The sequence below is a fragment of the Microchirus variegatus genome (genome assembly GCF_963457635.1).
Source record: "Microchirus variegatus genome assembly, chromosome: 14".
Classification (NCBI taxonomy): Eukaryota; Metazoa; Chordata; class Actinopteri; order Pleuronectiformes; family Soleidae; genus Microchirus; species Microchirus variegatus.
Genome location: NC_139815.1, coordinates 24,267,268 through 24,294,349, shown reverse-complemented (window position 1 = coordinate 24,294,349; position 27,082 = coordinate 24,267,268). Strand labels below are relative to the sequence as shown.

Genomic DNA, 27,082 nt, shown 5'->3' with positions numbered 1-27,082 from the left:
TAATATGGTTCAATTAAGAGCTCATATTTCCAAAAACACATTTACTCTTTTTTACCACTTGTGGTACCTTTTTTAGAACATTTCAGTGGATGATAACCATTTACTGGCTATGAACGTGGTTATGTTTAGACACTGGGTAACCTGGGGTTAGGTTTTGGCACAAAAACACCCCGGATTAGGCTGAAAGAACAACAGGCTTAAAAGACACTAACATGTTCTCATAGCCACATTAAAGCATGCCGTGTTTTAGCATGCAAACACGTTAGGTTGTCTCCATAAGTGCCTTAAAAGAAGCTGTAAAAACACAAACATTTGGTCTTGGACAACTCCTGGTTACAGTTTTTGAACTACACTAATGTGCAAAGGTGTTTTATTTTTATTAACCTCTGTATTTGAATACAACCAGAAAATACATACAATAAAAAATAGGCAACAGTTTCTTTTTGAATGTAGTCAGTTAGTTAGTAATCAACAAGTATTCAGTGTCATGTCAACAGATAATCTAACTTCAAGTGTTAGTCCACAGATTATACAACCATGTGTGTTGACTATAAAAAACTATTTTCCCAGTGTTATTAACTACTTTGTTGTAGGTTGTGTCCACATCTTATTAGTTGATTCTCTACTTCTGATTAGTCTGACACTTAAAAGTCAACAGGTTCATGTCAATGCATGATCACAACCATGATCAGTTTTAGAGGATTAACTGTTGTAAACATCAAATCATAGATAAATTGACAGATATTTGCTTATCTGTCATATAGTTGACTGTACCTACACTTTTATCTGTAAACGTTTGTCAGGACCATGTAATTAGAGGGAAAAACAGTAGATATTTATAAGTCTCCACTGATTATCTGTTGACATGTCGCTGAATACTTGTTGATTACTTGAAGAGTCGACAGTGGACTATGAAAATAAAGTGACAGCAAACAAAAATTCTAATCAGAAGAAATGCTTTTTACAGGATAAATGATTAGATTTTTACATGAATAATAACAGGACCCTGACCTTACTTAAACTTCAACTCATTGGATATATATCTGCTATGTTATGTGGAAAATGACTGCTGTGTAAAATTGTTATTATGCCAGGCTTATTCAAGTCATGCTCGACCTTTACATACACAAGTTACGTGAGTTTGAGCTCAATGGGCACTTACATATAAGACATGCTAATGCATAATAGCAACTATGAATCACGTCATTCCATTCATAATTGCATCATTTTGCATAAGGCCACTCTCAAAGGTGGTGACCTGAGACTTTTGCATCACATTTTATGTAACATCAGTGTTTACTTGACACATATGAAACAATTTGGTAAAACTTTAATGTAAAAATTGTCCTCTTTTTTTCTCAGAAAAGTCAAATACCAACTTTTTTTTGGGGCAAAGTCTGGGATCCCATCCTATAGTTGTGGCCTTCTTTAGCAACAGTAGCATTAGCTTACTGCTAAGGATGTGTCACAATTACAGAGCGGCTGCCAGATTGTGATTAAGGACTTGTACTCTCTGGACAATGGCTTACAATTGTAATGAATCATCATTATTGAAAGTAGGATTTATATAATCAGTGACTTTACCAGGCAAGGTGAAAAAATTAATGTGATGCAACCATTTTAAAGTAAAAAAAAAAAATCACAACATGGCTTAAGTTTTTTGGTCTATAACCATCAGGATAATAAAATAAACCTATACAGTGTTTTCTCACTCTTGGCTCGAGCCATTCGGGTTTCAATGCCGAGAAGCTGGAACAGAGCGATGCCGGGGCTGCTTGGCTTCGGCGGGATTTTAGCTCTTGGTGTGATTGACCTGTGAAACACGAGCAGCAGAGGAAAGAAAAAGAGGGCAGAGTGGATAAGAGGCAGCGAGGAGAGCGGAACAGAGCACATCAACAAACCGCACTTCACACATTCCTCTCCTCGTGCAGCAGGTGTCTGAAGAGCACCTCAAACCCTCTCACCTGAAACACACATCAGCTGATTACACACACACACACACACACACACACATTCTTGTACTTGCTGCATACTGAGGACCAGGTTGCTGACAAAGTGAGGACCAGCATTTCCACTTTATAAATCAACACAAATACAAATAATTGTGTTGATTTAACCCTAACCCTAACCCATCTACTTCATGAATGACATCTATAAAGAACTACTGGGTGCAGTACCATGAAATGTCTGCAGGTAGAGCCCCAGAGCAAAAAGGGCTGGAAAACTTTTGCGATTTTTAAATTTATTTTTTTAATTTTTGGTACAAAATTTTACAAAAACATCATACTTATACTATGTCGTCCAAAATTTGAAAAAAAAAATTGACCCAAAGTTTTTGGTTCAAAATTTGACAAAGAAGTCACACTATACTATGTCGTCGTTTTTTGTTTTTTTTTGACAAATTGAGTATAGCATGTTTTAGCAACCTAAGGAAGTGATTTCAATCATAACAAAGTGAGGACCGGCCAAAATGTCCTCACTCTGTAAAAATGACCTCACTTTGTTGGGTAAAAAACCCTCACTGGTCCTCAGTATGCCGCAAGTACAAAAACACACACACACACACACACACACTCACACTCACACGTCTGTGCAGCTGTTCTTCTCAGGACTCAGCGCTGACTTCCATTCATCTTGGCAGCTTAACCCTTTAACGCTGAGCGTATCGCAGACAACGCGTTTTTGCACGTTTTTTGCATCACCACGATTACAACGATTCGTGCTTTGGGAAAAATTCCAACGGTTTCTGAAAGCAATGACAAATTGCAAGTGAAAGCCAACATGTGGCAAATTAAAAAGAGTTGGAAAAAACACATGTACAGTGAGACGAAAAACTCACAATGTACACGCAAAATCTGGTGTTCATGTACAACTGAAGTGTTAATAAAACTTTGTTTTTCTTCATTTTAAATTGTTAATACACTATTTTAACATGCAGAAAATCACAAATACCAGTTTTTCTGGCATTTTATGGTTAAAATAAGCAAAGAAAAAGTCCAGACAGACATTTTGAGGCTTAGATGTTAAAGTGTTAAACAAACGCCTGCAGTAACCCTAACTTTAACCTCAACACAATTCAAATATTCGCCCTAAAAACCTGACTGGCTCCGGCAGAATTGAGGTTCTGCCTCATTAGGACCAGGTTTTGACTAGTGGTCAATGATAGGGTCAGCAGAAAACGTCCTAAAGAGGTAACAGATACAAGTACACACACACACACACACACACACGGTTTCATGAAATTGCCGTAGTTCACGGTAACTGAGAGGTCTGAATGTGCAGTTATTCACACACACACACACACACACACACACACACACACACACACACACACACACACACACACACACACACACAGGCGCCCTGTCTTTCTCTCTCACTGATCCTCATTCTTATTGTCTCACCGAACACAGTTTTTATTTTAATTGTTTGTTGCTGTTTTTAAAAAAACAATGAATCTGCCAACTGTTGGTAGGAAAATAAAACAACAACACCAAACTTTTGTTGCTGCGTGGCTTTGCATTCTAAATGCAAATGTCCTCTCTCACCATCCGTCTTTATGTTGCTCTGTAAGCCAGTGATTTGCCACTTTTCTCCATTTCCCTGGGCCAGTGAGTTTGTAAACTCTTTCTCCTGGGAACTTCAGTCAATGACTGTTTCTTACCAGAAAAAAAAGAGAGAAAGAAAAATAAATGCTGAGAGAGAGAGAGAGATGGAAGGAGCAAACGGCAGCGAAACAAAAATGAGATCTCCCGTTTGACGTAGTTTTGTAAGATTCACCATATTTTGAATTCTTGATATTAAAAAAAATGTCATTTTTAAAAATTATAGTCAATAAATCAATTTTCAATCGTGTTAAATGGGTTCAAATCTGCTAAAGTGTGTAAATCACATTAATGTCACATCCTCTTCATGGACAGGACTAATATAGTATATATGATACATGTCTGTCTGTGAAAATGAAGAGGTGTCACCTCTAATCTGGCTGTTTAGAGGGCTAATCTAATGGCGAAGGCAGCAGCCACATAATCTCCTCACGCTCGTTAGCATGACGACTTCTACTTCTGACTTTTATAAAAGCATAAATCCTATTTAAAAATCTAATACTAAAGCAACTGGTGTTCAGTGTCTGACTGAATAATCCAGAAGGAGAAACATTTGCAGGAAATCTGATGTAATTACTTGTCAGAGTGTTATTTATTTTATTTTTATGTCAAATCTCTATGGTAAAAAACATTATTCCTGCCTCATTAACTCTCTTCACGTGTTGACTTTCATTTCCACCAGTCACTTCACTTTTATATGTTTACTCCCTGAGGGTTTTATTTAATCTTCATGTTTTGGTTTGCTTGTAACCATGATACATTAATGGGATTATCAAAATACCTATTACAGGAATATGCCTGATGTGTGTTTGAGCTTCATTAGATCAGAATTGAACTCAGTCACAAACTATTTTTTTCCTTTTTATGTATGTATTGTTACTTGTTTGGTTCATAAAATGTGAAAAGTGGAATATTCGGGCCAAACTAAAGAAACATTCTTTTAATCTTGCGAGAATAAAGTCGTAATCTTTCGAGAATATGGTCGTAGTCTTTGTGAGAATAATGTGTTAATCTTTCGAGAATAAAGTCTTAATGTTATGAGAATAAAGTTGGAATCTTTCAAGAATAACGTTGTAATATCTTGAGAATAAAGTCGTACAACTTTAAGAATAAAGTCGTACCGATATGAGAATAAAGTTGTAATCTTATAAGAATAAAGTCCTAATTTTACGAGGATAAAGTCGTAATCTTTCAAGAATAAAGTTGAAGTCTTTCAAGTCGTAATATCATGACAATAAAGTCATAAAGTAATTTTATGAGAATAAAGTCGGAATATTATGAGAATAAAGTCGGAATATTATGAGAATAAACTCATAGTCTTATGAGAATAAAGTTGTAATATTATGAGAATAAAGTCACAATTTTATAAGAATAACGTTATAATCTTTCAAGAATAACATTGTCATCTTATGAGAATAAAGTCGTAATATTATAAGAATAATGTTGTAAACTTTCGAGAATAAAGTCGTAATCTTATGCAAATAAACTCATAGTCTTATGACAATAAAGTCGTTGTCTTTTTTATAAGAATAACGTTGTAATCTTTCAAGAATAACGTTTTAATTTTATGAGAATAAAGTCGTAATATTATGAGAATAAAGTCGTAATATTATGATAATAAAGTTGTGAGCTTTGAGAAGATTGAGAAAGAAACTGAGTCTGTTTGTAAGAAACAAATCAAGCAGACTCTCAAATCATCTCTTTTGTGGAGGAGTAAATGGAAATGTTAAGAATTGATTCTCTAAAGATGTTTTTTTCCTCTTCAGTTTGGCCCTTATAATCTGTCGTAGAAATCAGACAATTTGTTTCTGTAAAAAAAAAACAACAAACCAATTGATGACTCATCAAATATAATTGGTGACGAATTAAGTCATCAATTAATAATCGATTCATTTGTTAATCAGCGCATAGTGAATGAGTTGAATCTATGCAGTCGTAGATGATGCAGCTGAAGAATCACTGAACAATTTCCTAAAAAAAGTTGTTGTTTTTAAGATGAAAGCTTTGCTGGAAACACTTTGATGATATGGAGATGACATTGTGCATCATACGCTTGTGTTTTAAATGTTGAATGGTCTTTTAAGTGCAAATATGGGATTAAGTCAGCTTGAGGGATTCAGCCCACCAGTGATATTTGGCAGCTTGTTTCTTACAACAATCTCATGTTGTTTGCATGAGTTGGATGCGTTTCAGTGATATAAACCTTCATATGCTTTGCCAATGAAAAACCATTTGAACAGCAGATAGAGAGAGAAAGACAAACGAGGAAGCGGAACAGAGGAAGCGTGTTTTTACCGTGTGTGTTTGTGTGCTGCTTTTTTTTGGACAGGACATCAAAAAAAACATGGCAAAGCAGCGCGGACAGCTGCTTCTGTTTGCATCGTATCTCGCACAAACACGCCGCGTCCGCACGTATTATACAGCACTCGCACTCATACAAATGTGGCAAATCCTGCGTCCCATCTTTTACTGTTTATACGCTTGGACGCACAGAACTCTGGCAAGTCTTTGCTAATGCACGTCAGAGAGGAAACGTCCCACATCCTTAACACCTTTAACTCCGAGCGTACTGTAGGCGCATTTCGCATTATCGTAGTTACGTGACAGTTTAAAGCAGGGGTCTGCAACCTGCGGCTCTAGAGCCACATGTGGCTCTTCAGCGACTCTGCAGTGGCTCCTTGTAGCTTTGGAGAACAAGGCGACAAATAAAAGTGTTTTAAAATGTTGTGCATCACATCCAACGTCGACGTAAAATGAAATATTAAGCACACATTTGGATGTGTCCTGTCCATCTTTGGATCCACATGCCTTTTTCTCAAGTATGAACGACACACAATCAAAATGTTTGCTTAATTTATTTCAAAGTGGGTTCATTTTAATTTCAATAAATTGTCACAAACAATGAAACATTGGAAGAACCAGGTCTATGTCAATATGTGTTTTATTTTTGCTCCACTTTATAAGAGGTTGGGTATAAACTGAACATTTTGTAGTTCTTAAAGTTCATAAATGAAAAGAACTATTGCTCTTTTATGCATTATATCTGCATATTATTCGTGTTATCTTCATTTTGTGGGTTGTTTTGCGGCTCCAAATGGATTTTAATTGGGTGGAGAGGTGACAAAAATGGCTCTTTTCATCCTAAAGGTTGCAGACCCCTGGTTTAAAGGGTCAAAAGCCACAGAAGTGTGGTGTATAACATGGGTTATTAAAAGTGTATTACGGTAATTTCGTTGTGACCTGAAAGCCGGCGAATCAGCGTCTTTGTCACCAGAGAGGTGAGACATTGAGACAAAAACTTACAAAAACTACAAAAAGTATTCTATAACTATACTGTTAAAATTTCAAATTCAACGTTCAAAATCTGGTGTTTGTGTACACCTATAGTGTTTTTTTCTTCATTTTAAATTTGTTAATACACTACGTTACCATGCAGTAAAATGTAAATAACTGCCAGATAATTAAAGTTATTTTGGAAATAAAGGGCAAAAGCACTTACTGGTGGCCCTTTTATGGTTAAAATAAGTTAAACGTCTTAGATTAGATTATACTAACATATATAAGGAGCATACTAGCCCTTTATTAGTAATTATTAAGCACGTATGAACTCCTTATTCTACATAACCTTATTCTACCTGTGTTATGACATTAGTTAAGATTTCTCCTGCATAAGGTGTTAATACGTGCTTAATATTCACTAATAAAGGGCTAGTATGTGACTTCTATGCATGTTAGTAAGCAGCTAGTTAATGGTGAATATCACAGTTAAGAATCTGAATTCTACGAGTTTTACGGCCAAACTGAAAAAAACATTTTATTTTGAATCTTTCGAGAATAAAGTCGTAAAACTTATGAGAATAAAGTCAGAATTATTATCTCAAGCACAGACTCAGATGATCGGCTGCAACCTGTGTCAAGATGACATTTTTGTTGCAGTTATATTTTGGTCTGGGCTTCACTCACGCACTCCTGCGTACGCCTTTGACGCACAAAACTTTGCCGCGTCTTTGTAAATTGCAGCTAATGCATGTAAGAGAGGAAACGTAAGGGTGAGCGAGTTAGGAATACACAACGAGGGAGAGAGAGGGATTGAGTGAGAGCAGATTGGGAAACTGAGAGAGGAGTAAAAAAAACACAGAGGGGCATTAAGTGGTCAGATATTTCACTTTCTCCAGGTCAGATGTTTTCACTGAGCAGGAATCTCTCTCTCTGTCTCTTTGTGCTGTTTTAGTACTTTTTCAACACCCCCCCCCACCCCCCCTCATTTTCTGCATTTTATTCCTCCCATTTCTTTCCCTTTACATTATTCATCCGCAGACTTCCATTATGATAGACGTAGCCTGGACCCTGTCATTTGTCGGGTCTCATTTACATTTACATTATGTTTCAGGTATGCAGCGGAGGCTTCCACACAGAGAGAGAGAGAGAGAGAGAGTGAAGTCTATAAAAAACAATGCAATATGAGCTGGACACAAAAAACAAAAAACAAGTCTCAAGTGTTTTTGATTCTGTGCTTCTTTTTTCCTCTCTTTCTTTTTGTAGCAGAACAGATCATGCAGATAGATGAGAAAACATGAGGGAATGAAAGGCTGAAATGTGAAAGTCAGTTCTCTTCACGATCGCTCTGCAGGTGTTGGCTTTTATTTCCTGCACAACAGTTGTTCCAACATTTTATTTTAATGAAAAACAACTGGCTTTTTTTCTTTTTTACAAACACAATTTCTTCAAAGATACATTCACATACTTTTGCTTGTGATTTATTTTATGGCCATGGAATTGTCAAAGAAATGTTCTATGAGTGAGTTCTTCTGCTCTCATTTTCCAACATAACTTTTACTTAATATGTGGCAGTTATTCAACCGTTTAGGAATTAGAGTCCTGAGAAGCTGAGTCCTGAGAGCTACCGTAATGACAAGTATATGGGTGCAAAGCTCTTTTTCTCTGTTTTTGGTCCCCATTCATCCATCTTCTGCACTGCAAATGTCAGCTGACATAGGGCGAAAGGCGGGGTCACACCCTGGACAGATCACCAGTCCATAATGTTCTGGACATCACAAATGGTCTCAGATTTGCGGTAATGAGTCTGCGATGGCAGGATGCTAACAGGAGGGTTTGAAATATAATACACATTTTTATTTACCAAACAATGTATTATTATGAAGACTTAGTTTACAACTTAGATCCAACAACAACAAAAAACATCAATAATAATAGTAATGAGCAATATCAGGTGGAACTATTATTTTAATATAGGTATCAGTCGTATAAGTATTTGTTATGTAGTTGAATTATGTTTCAGAATAAGTAAGTGATAATCAATTATTAATCAATTACTAAATTAATCGTCAACTATTTTGATAATCAATTAATCGGTTTGAAGCTTTTTTCATTATTAAATGATGTTGTTTTAGCTTCTTAAGTGTGAATATTTTCTGGTTTCTTTGCTCCACATAACGAAGAAATCTTTACAACTGAATCATTTTGGTTTGTGGACAAAACAAGACATTCAAGAACATCTTCAATTCCAGGTTTGACAAACACTGATCAACGTTTTTTAACATTTTCTGACATTTTAATAAAATACAGGTAGGATGACCATCATGAACATCTTGGTTGTCTGTTCTTGGGATATGTTTTCTTGCTGTTACAAATGGTTGAGATTTTGTCTAGATTGGGCTTGGATGATGACATTGATAATAAATCATTAAAAATAATAATTATCACTGCAGCCAGCAAAAGAGCTTTGAAAAATAAACACTGAAGGAGAGGTTTCTTTTCATATTGGAACCATTTTTCTGGCCTTCCCAGGGCCTCATGGAGATTAAAACCGGGTGCTAATGAATCAGGACCTCATTTCTAAGGATCTGGATATGTTTTTGGCTTAATATTGAATTGTGGTTAGGTTAAAGTTAGGGTAAAGCATTTATTAAGGGTCAGTGGAACTCAATGCAGCGTCCTAAGAGAAATAGCTGCACAGCTGTTTTGTGTTTTTGAAGAAAAGTTTTTAAAACTCACAAAGCCTGAGTCGTGGGTTATTGCTCATATGTTCAGTAATGGACCACTTAGCTTTCATCTGATATGAACCTCAAAAACCTGAAATGTCAGCGACACGACAGCGATTTATCTCCGTCGCGCTCATTTTCACGACAAAAGTGGTACGAGGACAAGTTTGTCAGCTTCGTGTGATGAGTGATGATGTCATTAACAATAACAAGATGAGAATTACTTCCTCAGGAAAAAAACACTGATTGTTGCATTTGTTTGTTTTTTCTTTCACCAGTGAGTCAGAGCGGCCTCGCTGGAGACGTTTGTCCAGATCCTGGAGTTCCAGAAAATGGAAAGAGGATGGGCTCTACCTTCCAGTAAGTTCATCCTCCTCTGAGTCTCTTCCAGCCAAATCATCCACAATGACCTTGTACACTTTCTCAAGGATCCTTATTGTACAATATGCTTGTCAGAAAACAGACTGCCGACTTTCCTAACTTATTTTCCATGCAGTAGATTACATTTGCAAACTTGGCAGAAGCCGTCGAATCATGTTGAGGGATTCTCGTTGCTCAACTTGTGCTTTGTGTTTGGAAAGAACAGCTTGGTTTTGTCAGCACTGTGCATACATTTGAGAGTCAGAAGGATGAAGAGGACTCCCCAGTGGGCTGGGTTTTTTTTTGGTATTTATTTTATCCCATTTTTGGCAGGACTGATTACTGACAGTTGACTGAAAATATTGTGCTATGCCGTGGGCTTAACACGGAGTCACAGTCAAGTATGAGGAAAACAAAAATACACGGCGTTTGTTCTTCAAAAATACAATAGCCTATGCGCAACAGGCACAAGCGTGTGATATTGGGCTCGAACACCAACAGGGAACGCCAAGCACCTGACGTGTCAGCAAACATAATTTACATTGATTTTATATCAAACCAATGCGGTTGGATCAACTGGAGCGAATGTGATTGGTTATTTCGCTGTCAATCCCTGGCTTCAAACCATAACCACTAATCAGCGCCGCTCTGGACGCTTCAGTGCAGCGTTTACCCCGAACTCCTCCTGAGCCTTTAGAGCCCGATCCTCTCAATAATCTAGTGCCATTTATTATTACATTCGGTGAGTTTCATCAGTTCCACTTTTGACCTCCAATCATACATTTTATTTATGGCTTGTGGAGAAGAAAAAAAAAAAACCTGTCCGCAGAAGCTGACGCTTATGTCGGTCCTTTATGACTCTCAGCGCCGCAGACCTGTGTTTTTGTGTCTGAAACTGCTTCCACCAAGCCTTTTGGCAACCACTTGTGTAGGCTGTGATCTTTGCAAATGGTTTATTTTAGGGTATTGCCATGATGCACCGCTGTGAAACTTTCATGAATGGCCCTGCCTCTGACACTGTGAGCAGCCGGCAACCCTACAGTGCAGAGAAATGCAGCACAGCGTCTCCATTTGATCACATAGGCGTGTCATTATGTGCCGCCAGTGACCTGAGCTGGCATCAGTGAGTAATGAAAACTGATAATAAACACGTTTTTTTATTATTATTATCAAAATGTATAAGTAATAAAAGCAAGGACAGGCATGTCAGAACAGCTGCTAATGAGTCTGTTCCTGTTTGTCCAGCCTTTTTTTTTTTTGAGGTTACAGACATTGTGAGGTCAGCGCTCGGCTCGGATTATGAATTATTCAAAACACTGAAATGTGTTTTAGTTGCCTCTCACTCTTCCATACAGTACATCAAGCTAAGAGTAAGTGCCAGCGTTGCCTCTGTTTTGTTCCCTGAAATTGGTCAAAGCCTCTCTTGTCATTTTCACGGAGATTGAAGTGTTTTGTGTTATGTTATGTATTATCATAGACAATTCCCCCCCAGGGGCATCTGTTGTTACAGGAATTGCTTTAACCTGTGAATCGTCTTTATGTAACTCCGTTTGCTGTATTTTAACTTTTGAGAAAACTGTGAACTATTTCCCCAACACCTGCCCAAATTGCAACAGATATTACTGTCTCTGCTGATACGAGCAGATCTCTTTAGCCGTGCACTTGCAAACTTTTTCAGCAAGTCGTGCACATAACTCCCAGTGCAGAAGTGCAGATGTAAAACTGCAGTTATGGGTAATTTACATTTAAAGACATTTTAATCGTCACAAGAATCTCTTTTGTACGGTGGCCCTGAGAGGTCACGGAGATGCAATTATCACAACACACCACATTAAGAAAAACGCGCTGCAATTATCACAACACAACACATTAAAGAAAAGTGGCTGCAAATATAACACAAAACATTAAGAAAAAAACGCGCTGCAAATCCCACAACACAAAACATTAAGCAAAACGCTTCCAGGGGACACTTGAAAGTGATGCACATCTCCACACCTGCAGGCAGGGGGAGCTCTCTGCAGTAAACATCTAGTGGGGAAGTTTATAATGTTAAAGTTACACAGCATGTAAGTAATATCGGTCGCTGCCGTATTTTTATAACTTTAAATGATGTTATTTATGAACCCTTTTTTTTTAATCCAGAAGACTTTTGGTAAGTGTTCTTTGAACAGACTCATCGATGTCTGACACCGCAGAGGTTTTATTTTGAAAACAGGATGTCCTGCCTGTGCGCTCGTTCGGGATCGTTTCAATTCATTTGCCGGGACTTGACGGCAGTTGTGCATCACTTTCAAGTGTCCCCTGGAAACACTTCTGTTTTGTCCTGACACACCGTTAGAGCTATGCTAACATAGAGATAATACCAAAGAAGTAGAATCATAAGAAATAATAAGAAATTATTTATGGACATGGGGATTTTTTTTAAATGATTCGCTCCATGATGTCTGTCAACGAAATAGATGAAAAGTAAAATCAGGATTGAGCAATTATGAAATAATCCTCTCTCTGGACTCATCTAGAGTTCGAAATCAGTCCAGATTGTAACGTTTGACTCGTTATTGTGAGGAAAATCAAGAGCTGGGGTTTTTCATTTTCATCTTTTAAAGTATGATCTTTTTTAAATCTCTCGCTCGTGGTGTTATTGTAAACGATAACATTACATTAACGACTAATCCAAACTCTGCAAGACCATCAGCGGAGCTGTCTAAATCAGTGAATGGTCATTACCTCTGCGTGTGTGTTAGCGTGCGCACATTATGTGCTGTATGTTGGCATGGATGTGGTTTGTGCAGGTGGCGGGGGGGGGTTCAGGTTTGTAACTTATTACCATTAAGTACTAAGAAGCAAGAGCTGGAACAGAGTTGCAGTGTGCTGAAGTAAAACAGGAGAAAATGTGCAGGAAACGTCGCTGCAGAGAAAAACTCTATCACCTAACTGTGTTTTTGTCACAGCAGTTTTTGAGCTACACAGAACACTTGCGATGGAAAGGTTTTCGCTTCTTTTCCGAGGAAGGAGCAATAACAACAAAGCTCCCTTCCCTGTATTTGTAGATTTCACAGTGTGTGTGTCATCAGCATCACTAGAAATAGAGCGGCAGAGAGTGTAAAAGCGAATGACCCGACTCTCCGTGACAGAGGCACTAACGGAGAAATTTGGCGTGGCTCTACAACTCGACGGTGTTCAACAGCAGCAGGGCGGAGCTTGCTGAGCATCCAGAAACCCTGCGACGGCGAACGCTTGGCCAGGTGGTCGACTGTGGTGTGTCTCAGCGGGGAGTTAGATATTAAGCTGTACAGACAAAACCCCATGCAGACTTCTGAATGTCCCTCACACATATAAGACAGCGGGGTGTTGGGGTGGGGGGATGAGAAAACAAGAATGATCAGAACAGATGACGGGAGGACAGGGAGCGAAAGAAATGACATGAGTGGAGAAGACAGTGAAGGATGGCAGATAATGGAGAAACGTCTAGAGTGGAACAAGATACAGGGGGGGAAAAAGATGCTTGGGGGAATTATGATCTACAGTATAAGGTCTAAAAATGCACTATACAAAATAAAAAAGTACTTTTTTTTAACCAGTGTCCTTCCTGTCCTCTTGCATCTCCTCAACCAGAGTTGGCTCCAGCGTCCAGTTCAGCTGCGACGACAGCTACGTGCTGCAAGGATCTAAAAGTATCACCTGCCAGCGAGTCACTGACACACTGGCAGCCTGGAGCGACCACAGACCCATCTGTAGAAGTAAGTTTTCACCCCTCATTTCTTCCACTGAGATTGAATTTAGCTCTTGAGGTATGGGACGTGCCCGAGCCGCGATGACACTTTTACACAACGTTGTTACAGGACACGTCAAAGAACCTTCTACACTTTTTTCATTATTTAAAATTCAATGTCTGACATTAAACATGTTTTTTTTTAGCTTTATAGATCAATTATACCATCATAAATTGTTGCGTATAGCGTAAGTCAAGGGATCTGAGTGAGAACTTTGTAGACTTCTGACAATTACTAGAGATTTTGACCAATCACGGGCCAGCTCAGAGCGGAAAGGGACTCCTATTGGCGTTTCTACTAAGCACCATGTTTACAAACTTTATCAAAATGCACCAAAAGCTCAAATTTGTTGAATCACTTCAACTTTTTATTACACAGATGAACGTACAATTCACAGATTTCCAGTGTTTTCACTGACAAATAATTGTCAGCGAGGGTTGCATCACTTTCCCGGTCTGACATCGTCCTGCTGAAATAGTTGTGGAGTTTCTGGTACAGTGTGTCTTCTTAATGAGGACAAATGTCTCTCCACAATTCTAAAATAAGCCTCTGCATCAATGGTACTTTTTTCACATATACGCAGGTCACCGCGTTCATTGATGGGTTTTATTTTCCTCTCTCCTGTTCGATACTGAAGTCAATGTTTTTTTTTTTTTTGTTTCCTCATAAACTGAAACTGAAGCTAAACCTAGCAACATTTCTCCACAAAAATTTACACATGGCTTCGTCTTTGAATTATACAGTTTCAGGTTGCCTTTCTTGATGCAGCAGCAGACTGTGGTTATGTCATCACAGTAGCACAGTAGACAAATTCTCATTAAAATACCTCCTTAGGGCTTGATGTTCACGCATATTCAGCAGCAATTCCTGCCTTTGGCCTTTTTTACGCACCAAGATTTCCCCTGACTTACTGAATCTTTTAACAATATTACGTACTCTAGGTGGTGGCAGACCGAAAAAATTGTTTGCAGTCTTGCGCTCGGAAACTTTATCTTTCCAATTCTTTGCCAAAGTTTTTGCACAAAATGTTGATATTTAACAACCAGGTGTATGATTCTTGGCAAGCATCTGTTTTTCTTGTGATCTATCGATTGCTGCTTTAAGTAAATGTTATCAAAAGAGGCTTTGATAATATCAGTGTCACACACCCGCTAACAAGAGTCAATTAACTGACACGTTTGATGCTGTAAAACCCCGGGAGATCGCTTTTCAGCACGACAAAGCAAAGATCTGTGAAACGCGTCACATCGCTGACCTGCTTATTTGGAAGTCAATGATCTGCCCCCCCCCCCCGCCCGTGTCTGAGATCCCTGCGTTGAAAAGACTGAAGGCGAAAACATGTTCACCTTCAGCCGTTACTCTCATTACCCTGGACACGCTGACAATGAAATGGTGACAAGGTTACTTACCTCGCCCGAGCTCTTTCAGCAAGGCATGGTCGGCTCACGCGAGAAGGCCAAATTTGGAGAGTAGAATTAAAAGCCATTGCAGAACATCTCGGTAAACTATGCACTAATACAATATAACAGAGTTGTGTCAGGTTTTTTCCACAACAGGATTTTACACTACCATTCAAAAGTTCACTTCACTTGAAATGTCCTTATTTTTGAAGGACGCTAACATTAAATGAATCAGAAATACACTCTATACATTGTTAATGTGGTGAACGACTATTCTAGCTGCAAACGTCTGGTTTTTAATAGAATATGTACATAGGTGTATAGAGGCCCATTTCCAGTGTTCTAAAGGTACATTGTGTTTGCTAATCGCATTAGAAGGCTATTGGATGATTAGAAAACCCTTGAAAACCCTTGTGTAATTATGTTAGTGCAGCTGAAAAACAGTTTTGCTGGTTCTTTGACGAAAGCAAAGTTTGAAGGGCAAAATGATCTAATGTTCTCAATGACTATATTTTCCATTTTATTTTACAACTCTTCTAAAGGTTAAAGTGTGCGTGTGAGTGTATATGTGACCCCAAACTTTTGAACGGTCACATATTTTTTATTCAACACCTAAAAGCCCGGGTATACTCCTGAGCAAGCTGCAGCCCACGTGCATACTGAACTTCCGCCGCGCCAGTAGGTGGAGTATAAGCCCCGCTCACCAAGCAGGAAAAAAAACTTTGACAATAGAAGAAGTAGTCGCCAAGGATGGTCATCTGAGCCTCGATCTGGCAACCCACATACCGGCTGACACCCCGAACCCTGCCTTTCAGATATAAGCCCCTCGAACCAGAGGTGTCGGAGGGAGCTGTAGCATTGTTGTCTTCTTCTTCTTTCGTAGGAAAGCATCCTATTCCCTGCGTCCAGAGTTGTACCGCCACCCGATGGTGTAGTGGGATACTACAGGACCGTGGCGCAAAAAAATGTCGTGTTTTGCTCTTCCATGTTGAGCTGAAACAATTAATTGATTATTAATTGATGACTTAATTAATCGTCAACTATGTTGGTAATCGATTAATGGGTTTGAAGATTTTTTCATTATCAAAACAAGATTTCTGGTTGTTTTAGCTTCTAAAATGTGAATATTTTCTTTGTGTCTTTGCTCCACATTACAAGAAATCATTAAAACAGAATCATTTTGGTTTGTGGACAAAACGAGACATTCAAGAACATCGTCGTTGCCAGGTTTGACAAACATTGATCAATCAGTGTTTTGTTTTTTTTGACATTTTATGGACCAAATGATTAATCAATTAATCAAGGAAATAATTGACAGATTAATTGATTACAAAAACAATCGTTAGTTGCAGCTCTACTTCCATGGGTTTAGAAAAAAAAGAAACTGCTTTGTTGGTAGAATAGTTGAGGACCTTTTTTCATGCAACAACACAGAAAAAATATATAATAGAAGTTGCCTTGTCAATTTAATGCAGCCCTGATCCCATTTTGTAAAGCGTCACATGTAAACACATTATATCAGAGAGGTGTTTTTGAAGTGGTGTAGGTGGTTATGTAAAAATCTCCGGTGTGAGTAGATGCAGAGGAAAACACAATAAATAACGGCACTGTTTTTTTTGTTGTTGTTTTTTTTTTATGAAATCACTTTTCACTTTTTCATTCATTTTATTTCTGCCTGGCTGAGTGACTGAATAAATAAGTGTATGAGTGGCAGAGCAATGATGCAGGGGCCTCTCACTGCCCACATGTTTACTGACAATACACTGTTGGTTTTATTGCTCCTCAATGGAAAGGCAGACAGCTGCAATACACACACATGCACACACACACACAGCAAGTGTCCAAAGGACAATGTTGCACATGTCCTAGCTGCAGGAGTGTTCGCCTTGAACGGTGTGTATGTGTGTGTAATGTGTGTGTGTGTGTTTGACAGACAGGCTGTCCCTGTGGTCAGACACATACTGTAGGCTCCCTGTCACATTGTATTATAGCTTACGCGTGTGTGTCTGAATGTGACTGCGGGGACCTGCTCGACTTCACAACACTGGCTACCGGTGTCAGAGGACGAGGCGGGTAGAGATGGAGAGACCCGCGGTGAGGAAGCAGATGAAAGAGAAGAAGTGTGGACGTTGTTTTTCACAATTAGCTCATTTGAGGAGAGGTGGGAGGAGAGCGAGGGTGACACGAGGCGGCATCAGCAGCACCCACAGAGTTAGAGGCGTGCAGGGCGACACAGCGTCACCTGCAGATGCTTTAACGCAGCCTGCTGCTCCCCAACAGGAGGTGCTAGCACAGTGTTAGTTGCATATATAGGTTCATGAATGGTTAAATATATGTATTTTTGATGAAACAACCATACCATTTGTGGTCAGGTGAGGTTAAAGTAGACATATTATACCCTATTTCTCGTTCCCTGGTGTCCTAATGAACATGTCAGTGACATGCTTTGGTCAAAATACCTTAAGGATGAAGCACCACAGCAGTTCAATCACCCTGCCGAAACAGCCCTGTTCAGAACGCTCTGTTTTGAGTGCCTGTCTCTTTAAATGCTAATGAGACACAGGAAACTACATCAGGGTCTCTGGCCGCTAGCAGCAGTTAGCATTTGGAAAAGCCATCATTTATAAAAATGTATTCACTGCACATGTAAATCCTCTGAGGCTGGAAGTTTGTGTAGAACTCTGTGCTGCACTGTGCAGCCAAGAATAGAACACTTTATAGACTTCTGCTCTGGAGTGGAGCTCCACAAGTTGGTGGGGGGGTGGGGGAAGGAGGACAAATCCAATAAAATATAAACCTTTATTGTACTTTATTTTACTTAAATACTGGCAGTTAAATACAACATGACGATACTTCATGTAATACTTGTAATACATGTAAGTCCACGTCGGACGTCACAGAAGCATTTCCAAGGGAACTTGTTAAGCCTCTTTCTTTGAGCAGTCAATTTAAAACACACAAACACCAAAAAAAAAGAAAAGAAAACAGTGTTGACTATTTTTTTGCATCATAAAAGAGATTATGAAATTGTTCATCTGTCGTATTACTAGCTAAGGATTAAAGGAGGACCAGATTACACACACACACACCATGTGCAGAATTTTACAGAAAATAAACAGATATCAGAACGTTTCTCATAATTTTGACATTTTGTGCAACATTGTGCAACATTGGCAACTGAAATGTTTTTTTGTACGTCTCTTGATATTTACCATGTGAAGGTGAGGGAAAAGAAAGAGAACCTGGGGGAAAAGATGAAAAGAGAAACCAGGATCAATAGGCTCTCAGACACAATAGGTATAGGCAGCAAACGCCTATACGATCGTCCTGTTGTGTGATGTGATGTGCTGTGATTATCCTCCTGGGATTCAAACCCACAAGCCTCTCTGATTCCCCTCCTGAGACGTAGCTGTTAATTAGAAGCAGGTCTCCAGGATGAATCTTCATGAACGTGTTTCCTGTGTCCGTGTGTGTGTGTGTGTGTGTGTACCTGCAAGTGTGTATCGCAGTGTGTTTTTCCGCTCTCATTTCTAATTAACAGGCAGATCAGTCATCTCAGATCCTCTTTCTCTTGTGGTATTTTCTGCGTCTTCTCGCCTCTTGCCCTTCATCCTTCAGTTTCCTTTCTTTCACGTTATCTTTCTCCCTCTCTCTTTCTCTGTATCTACGTGACCTTTCTTTTTCATGTTTCTCCACATGGTTTCACAGCCTGCCCGCATTCACTAAGTTCTATATAATTTCCCTTCCTCCTATTCAGTTTTTTTTTTTTTTTTTCTTAACCTCCCAGGCTTTTCTAATGGTCTGTTTTGTTGTGGTTTGCTTCTGCTTCTTTGTCTTTGGCGTTCTCTGGCCTGTAATGTTTGGTGATCTCCTCCAGCTAACTTATTACGATGGCTAAAGGGCAAAATGGTATGATCTGGAAACATTTCCCCCCGCAGTGTGACAGTGCCTGTTGCCCAAAACTGACTGAAAATGTCAAGTATGTCCTTAAACATAACTGTGCTCAAGAGAGGGAACTTTTGACTTAATACACATTATTTTTTTTCCCCCGATTACCCCTTTAAGGCAATACTTTCTGACTTTATGAGGTACTGAAGGCAAGAAATATAACCTTGAGTATCACACTAGACAAAAATCAATATGGATAAAACTGAGCTCTAGGAAGAATAAAATGAAAAATGCTGTTATTAACAGGGATCTGCAAGCTCTTTGAGTTTTAGCTGCAGATTTTTTTATTTCTTTTGGAAACATGCTATTTTAAAAAGTCTGTATTGTGTTTGGCAATTTTCAGCCATGACTGTGAGTCGGTCAATTTGTTGGTCTGTTGATCCACAGCTAATAAAACCCAAAAAAAGGCATTTGGACGAGTTTTACTGGCGCTCTTATTTTGTAATTCTGCTGATAATTATACAGCGCTTTCATTCATGATGCCAGTTTACAAACCAATTTCCCAATTCCTCAGGCCTTAATGACCATATAAGTCATTTGTTCATCCCCTTAGATATAAACTTTACTTTGCAGATGACAATGTAATTATCTGAAAGTTGGACTCGAGGAAATGACTCACGCTGGGCTCTCTGAACCCCGTTTTTTTTGTATTTTGTTCACCCTATTTTCCATGCTTTCACTTTGTAGTCCTTTACTCTCTGCCCTAACGTGTCTTCAAATTATCCTTTCTCATTGATGCTTGAGCGCTGTGCTCACAGTCGTCTATGTCAGTTTGTCTTTCTACATTGTACTGTAGTTCTGGTTTTTTGCTGACCCATGTAAAAATGATTCATATGAAATGTTAATGACACTTTCTTTTTAATCACACTATATAGCTTTACTACATATAACTTTACTGTTGGAGCTGAAAGGGAGATCCTTCATATGAAGATCCTACTAAGTATAATGAATGACCAGGGTGAATGTAACATACCTCAGTGTTTCCATTTGCAGGACTGAACCTCGATGAAGATTGATTAAGTTGAAGGTTCACTTTATCAATTTAACATAATTCATTAAAAAAAAAAAAAAAAAACCTGGAACTTTCAGTTGATTAGCATTAATGCTAGACAGAGTGAAGTTTAAGCTCCCATGCAAAAGGGAAAGTAAGTAGCGGAAGAGGGGATTGGATTGATTTGATTGCAGAATAATTTAAAGTAGCCAAACTTCCCAATTTCCATGTCCACTAACCACAGTTTTTGGTTGTAATGAATCCATGTCTGATCCTTAAATCCTTTATTCTAATATAAATCTGATTTTTCTGTCACTACCACACCTTATTTCTTTGGTCTTCCATAGGTACGGAGTCGTATGCAGTCTGCAAGTCTAATTCCGATGACTCCGTAAATCATGTTTTAAACCTCTTGTGTCGCTGTGTTTCTCTTTGTCTCTCTCCTTTGCTGTGTAGCTCGCACCTGTGGCAGTAACCTAAGGGGGCCCAAAGGGGTCATAACTTCTCCTAACTACCCTGTTCAGTATGAGAACAACGCGCACTGTGTGTGGGTCATCACTGCAATGGACTCCGGGAAGGTGAGCTCATTTTTTTTAAATTTATTTATGGTGAAAATAAAACTTCTCTAGCTAAAAAAGCAGAATGCATTCACAGCTGTCCTGTAGGAAAAAACAGAGTTCTGAGAAGTTGCTGCAGAGCATTCCTTACTGTGAAATATTGTAAGCAAGACCAACAACTATTCACACTTTTCCACAGTTGACACACAGTTGAAGGACGGTTTTATTTGCTGAGCTCATGGTAACCACACCTCCCCGTTCGCCCCATTTATTGAGCTGAATCATCGTATTGGAGAGGTGACAAATACACCTGCACTCTCTTGTGTGTCAAATACATTACATGTATCTGAAATTGAAGCAGATGAAGTCTGATGTTGTTTGCATGTTCTCCCTGTGTTTTTGTGTGCATTCACACAAGACTTGGATGAATCCTCAGTGTCCTCTGTAGTAAGAACAGCCAGCATCCAGCATGGAAATGTGTTGGAGAAAGTGTTTTATTTTTTATTTTTTTAAGACATGCAGATTAGAGTTCGGTTAATTTCAAACTCCATTGACCGTATAGGTGTAAATGTGAGTGTAAGTGGCTCTGCCTCTCACTTAGTGTCAGCTGGGATTGACTCCAGTTTCCCCTGCAACCCTCAAAACAAAGTGGATGGATGGATGGATGGATGGATTTAGATTTCAAAAAAAGAAAAAAAATCTGTCTCCAGGGGGGCAATACAAGATGGATGGATGGATGGAAAAATAACATTATGACTCAACTGTGATTATTCAGGTGCTGAATAAATGGAAATGCAGCAGATATATCACTAGAAGAGCCATTTTATTTTGTATGTATATTATTTTTATTGCCAAGTTGTACGTTGGGTAGAATGTTCGAACGTATGAAGTATCAAATGAGCCATTTTAGTCTAGATTGATCAAGATTAATTCCAAGATTACAGTGAGATTAATCTCGATTAAAAACATTAATCAATATTAACCAATAGAAAGAAAATAATAATAAGAAGAAAATAGAAGAGCCACTTCTACCATTCAAACACACACAAAAACATCCACATAATTGAAAGGGCATGTCGTGCTAGATTAAGAGAGATTAAGAGAGATGTTCTGAAACTTTTGAGAGACTTCTGTCTCCAAACTCTGTTTCCGAATCCCTTCCTCTGCCACTTTACTCTGAGCGTTTCCCTTCTCTGTCCTCCTTACCCCCCCCCCCCCCCCCCCCACACACACACACACACACACACACACACACACACACACACACACACACACACACACTTGAGTCTCAGTTTCTTCTAAAAGCTCAGTTTCTCTATTTCCGGCTCCTCTCTCGTTGCCTCTCCATTCATCTACTCTGCTCTGCATCTACTTTGTCCTTCTGTCATCTTCTGTTCTCTCTCTGTTCACTTTGATTTGTCTAAGATGTTAAGTCAGAAAAATGGCGAGAGTAGACGGTGAGAGCGAGGGGGGGAGAACAAAAAGAGGCTATTGAGAACGACAGCAAAAAAAAGTACGGATGAGAAAAGAGCGCTGGGTATTTGGCTCGCTATACTTCACATTTTTAAAAAAAAAAAAAGCAGGCACCAGGAAGAGTGTAAAAGACTGAATGTCCAAGCAGCTACTTGACATGTGGTACTGAAATAGAGTCGACTCAAGTAGGAGCTTGTGACGCAGAGAAATGTAAAGATGGTGAGATATAATGGAGGAGCGAGAACAAGGAGAGAGTAACTGAGGAACCATAAGTGAACACTTTGTGTTGAGCTAACGGGTCACAACACGGTCTGTGTGGAGATTTATTTCATTTAGTCTGATGACATGGCTGGTGTTCCACGATAACAAATGCTCTCCGTGTTATTAGTCATCGCGCTCGGTGTCAGATGACAGATGGAAAGCCGTCCTTAGGTTGTCTGCTTGACTGTTGCTCGGGGGTTTTTAAAATAAAGAATGTGCCTGTGTATTTGTGCGTGTGTCTTAAAAATGCTCCAGGTTTGAGAGCACGGTTTAAGAACGTGCTATAATGACAGATTATCACCTACTACAGCTGCTGGCATTTGCAAGAATGTCACTATCTACATACACAGAGAGGGAGCTACAGGGACAAGGACGGAGACAAACACGAGAAAAGAGACAGTTACAGAATAGAATAGAATAGAATCTGTTAATCACACAAGAAAAAAAGAAAATCGGATCTGTCCACACGGCGTCAGTATGGCACAAAATGAAGCATACTATTATAATAATAATAATATGTATGTGCTCCGTGCTCCATATAGACTACAAATTGCTGTTCTAATTCCATTTCAAAATTTAATAAAGATAACATAAAATGTGTAATCTACCTCATTAAACCCCTCGGTGGAATGATTCGAAGCTTAATGACGCCACTCATTTGCATGTTCCAGATCTGTTAGTTATTTCCAAGACAAATAATGTAAAATGTAAGTAGTAGCTTTAAAACGTATGCGTGTACCACTTGTGCTTAATTATGGATTGTGCTTTTGTGTTATTTCGTATATTCAGAGATGTATTCTTTGATAATGAGCTTGAAACTATAGCTGGTACTTGAGGTGAACTGAGTTTCCGGAGAAGGCTGAGTGCAGAAAAACACACTCAGAGCCACTGCTGTTTTCAATGAACAACAAACCACTTGTGTGGAAATTGTCATTTGTTATTACTTGAACTCCAAGCTCCAAATGGAGAGTAATGTCATGTGTGTGTGGGCCTAATGACGTAGAACATATTGTAGTATGGATCTGGAATTTGCTCCTCGTTACTTGAACGTTTGAAGGAATAAATGTAGCCTGACTTCTCAGCTAAGCTGTTATTGATCCTTTTTTTTGTCTGTGTGTTTACTTTTTAAATTTTGTTGTCAAATTACATTAATCTTTTGTAGTTGCAATGTCAATATACATGCATTCCCATTTGTAAATTGACACGGTCTGCAATCGGGGGCTACATACACAACGTGCAAGTCTTATTTCACAACCAAAAAAACAAGCTGTTACTTGTTGCCTTAGAATCTTTACATCAAATAGAGCTCAGACAACTTAAGGCTTAATATTAATATTAAGCCTTAATATCCATATTAAGGCGTGATTAAAATACCAATACATATCTGGGATGTATTTGCTGAGATGTTTTTTTTTTTGCTATCTTATGACTTCCAAACAATCCACATTTTTTTCATCATTATTAGCTTAGTTTTTATGCTCATGGCACTTTACCACTCTGCACTTGTAACATGTCTCATGTCTCAACACACAAACTAGTGACAAATTTTTCGGTGTAACTGAATCATTAGAATCATGTAATTAAAAAGATTTGTTCAGTGCTTCCTGCATGATCGGCGCACAGTCTCCATCTGATACAGTCGCTGAATTAAAATACGTGGTTTTCGGCAGTGATGTCACTAAATACACCAGACTCCTTTGTAAAATATTGATTTTAGACATTTCCTTACTAAATGTTGTAGATTAACGCATGTTTTCAGGGATTTCTTTTTAACTGATCTACAGTTCAGTTTGATTCCTGCATGCGTCGGACGTTGCACTCTTGACCCTTCCAGTGACGACACTCTCTGACCAGTCGGTGGCCGTCAGTCATCACGTTAAGTATCAGCTCAGCTCCCTTGTAACCGCACCAGAGCAGGAACTAAATAAGTATGAGGTCCTATCACGAAGGGAAAAGCAAGTCGCGCCGTGCCGAGCTGTGCTACAACTGCATCGTAGGACAGCGCCATCTGACTTTTGCCAATTATAGGATCGCTCTTTGTTTTCTATCGGCAATCAGCTCTTTGTCTTTACATGCTGCTTTAAAGTCCCTTCACTTGCGTTTCGTTAATCTCGCGCCCTTTGAAACACATTTTCCTTAAGTAGAAGACACGAGTATTCATGCTCGAACATTGATCTTTAATCATGATTTAATTTGTGCATGTGAGGATCGAGACAAAGGATTAAACTCACCACTTAAATTACTTGGTTGCCCAGAAGAAGAAAAAAAAAAATAGATGGTGAGATGTGCTTTTTTTGTGGCCATGCAGTTAGAAAGATGCAATTGCAGAGAGAATAAGGGAGCATACGGATATTTAAATAGATAAAATGTGCATAAATCAACGTAAATAACGGTCTTTTTTTTCCTGTTTCTAGCGCTTCAGTTCCATCTAAAACTCCTCTCTTCCTCTTTGTGCCGTCTCCTCTTCTCCTTGTTTTCTCTCTCTCTCAACCTTGGTTGCCCTGTGACTGACTATTAATCCAGATGACTTCTTTCATCAATAACAGGTTATACAAAATTGAGACAGAGACGAGTGTTTTCATCGGCGTGTGTTTGCCATTTTTTCTTTCTTTGTGTTGGTTTACGTGCAAAAGTTTAAATCGCCAATAAGTAAAGCTGGCTGTGTGTGTGCGTGTGTGTGGGGTGTGTGTGTGTGTGTGTGTGTGTGTGCGTGTGCGCGTCTGTTGTCCTTCTGTTAAGTTCTGAATAAAAGCGGCACAATCAATAGAGTTTATACTGGGCTGACAGCCTGTCTGTGAATTGCTGTGATTGTGCCTCTTGTTTGCGTATGTACGTGCCCTGTGTTGTGGTACAACCGCAGTGGTTTGTGTGTCATTTTATGAATGTTTGTTTTCTCTTTGCCGACTCATTTCCTAACCGCCTGAGGTTGTGAGCTCAATGTCGGGGGGGAGTAAACTTTCCGACATTGTTCCTACAGGGGGAAAAAAACGTATGTGCAAAAAGGGACGTAACTGTGTGTGTGTGTGTGTGTGTGTGTGTGTGTGTGTGTGTGTGTGTGTGTGTCAGTCATTTGATTCATCAGTATCAAGCAGATAATTATTTTGTTGAAGTCTGAACCATGCCTGACTGCTCACACATACACCCTGAAACCTATTGTCACACATACCCATTAGGCCTATAATCATCGCTGTCTTTTCCTGATGAATACATATTAGTGCGTGTGTGTGTGTGTGTGTGTGTGTGTGTGTGTGTGTGTGTGTGTGTGTGTGTGTGTGTGTGTGTGTGTGTGTGTGTGTGTGTGTTGTGTGTGGGGAGGGGGCCGTTGGATCATTTTCATGATCCAATGGCATGAATCATCATCATCAGTTTAGCGTTGGCAGGACACGTTCGATGACGCTCTATCAAATTCTGTTGAACATTACTTGATATTGAGATTGAGTTCAATGAAGACCAATACAGGTCTGGTCCGCAATTTGTCAAAGTGCAATAGGATTCTGCATCAAGGCGTCATTTTTGTAACACGGTCACTTTGTAACTCCAGATCATAATGGAAGCCAAAAATCCCCCGTTTTCAGTGCATTGTCAGTAAAAGGGTTCATTTTTAGACAGTCATGTGATCAGAGGCACAATATCCCACAACAACACCTCTAGAGAATTTCTTCAAATTCAACCCAACCATGTTGTCCTTAGATTGTGGTCATCAAAGGTCAAGGTGGCTTCAATATCACTTTCGACTTTTTTGAACCACATCTCAACAACAACACCTCCAGGTAATCCTTTCTAATTTGATACACATGATTTTTCGCTTGTACTTATAGATGAACTCATCATAATTTGGCAGCTAAAGGTCAAAGATCAAGGTTACCATGAAGGCAACATCTCAGGAGCGCATTTAGGGAATTTCTTCAAAGTAGGTACAGGTAAAGGTTTTTAGGTACATGAAATAATAAAAACCAGGAAATTTCATCTCAGCTGGCACAAACAGATATGACTGGAGGATAACCTGCTGGTCAAATGTCAAGGTCACAAAGGGCCTTTTTGTCTTGTGAATGTTCTAAGGGATTTGAAATTGGACCCAGATGATTTATAGCCTTGTTTTTGTTAATGCGTTATTGCTGCATGTTATGAGTCTGGGAAAAGATGTATTGACTTAGACTTGAACTGGTCTGCCTCAAGCTACTGTAAGACAGTTCTGGTGATCAAAGTAGTCTTTCCTTCACCTGCATCCTTGTTGTGCTCACAGTCGAAGCTAAATCAACAGCACTCGTGGAAGAGAAGTTGTTTTAAAATGTGCTGACTGACAACCCTGAGCTTCCAGCCCTGACTGTGGCCTTCACAGACTGTGCAGCAGGAGAGACTTCCTTAAGAATTAAAGGAAGTATAAAAAGGGGTCTCTGAGGAGGCTGTAAAGTGAACTTAAATTAAAACTGGGGCGTATCACACCTTGTGTTTCATCATTGCAGCACTGGCCAGTGGTTCTAAGGGTTATGACACTTTTTTTTTTTTTTATCGATATCTCTGCAGTGTCAGTAAAATGAGGTCCAAAGGGGCAATAAACACGAGCAGACGGATTGACAGTCATGTTGTCAACAAGCCAATAGTTTTGCCAGATTGGTTTGGACATAAAACTAAAAATGAGTGCGTCAGCAACATTGCTACTGAAATATTGGACAAGAAACCTGTGTAGACATGGTTAAACCAAGATGTAGGTC

The 27,082-nt window shown here is 39.1% G+C and overlaps 1 protein-coding gene across 1 annotated transcript in view; it reads left to right on the top strand.

The window, feature by feature from the left end:
* The window catches only part of LOC310936689 (CUB and sushi domain-containing protein 1), a gene marked incomplete at its 3' end in the record, with an annotated part of 354,020 nt that overhangs the window by 160,558 nt on the left and 166,380 nt on the right, over window positions 1-27,082 (top strand). Inside the window, exons 7-9 of the mRNA XM_083900806.1 lie at window positions 9,886-9,967; window positions 13,583-13,707; window positions 20,536-20,657. Of these exons, the coding sequence (XP_083756932.1) occupies window positions 9,886-9,967; window positions 13,583-13,707; window positions 20,536-20,657 (329 nt within the window). The remainder of the gene's footprint in view (window positions 1-9,885; window positions 9,968-13,582; window positions 13,708-20,535; window positions 20,658-27,082) is intronic.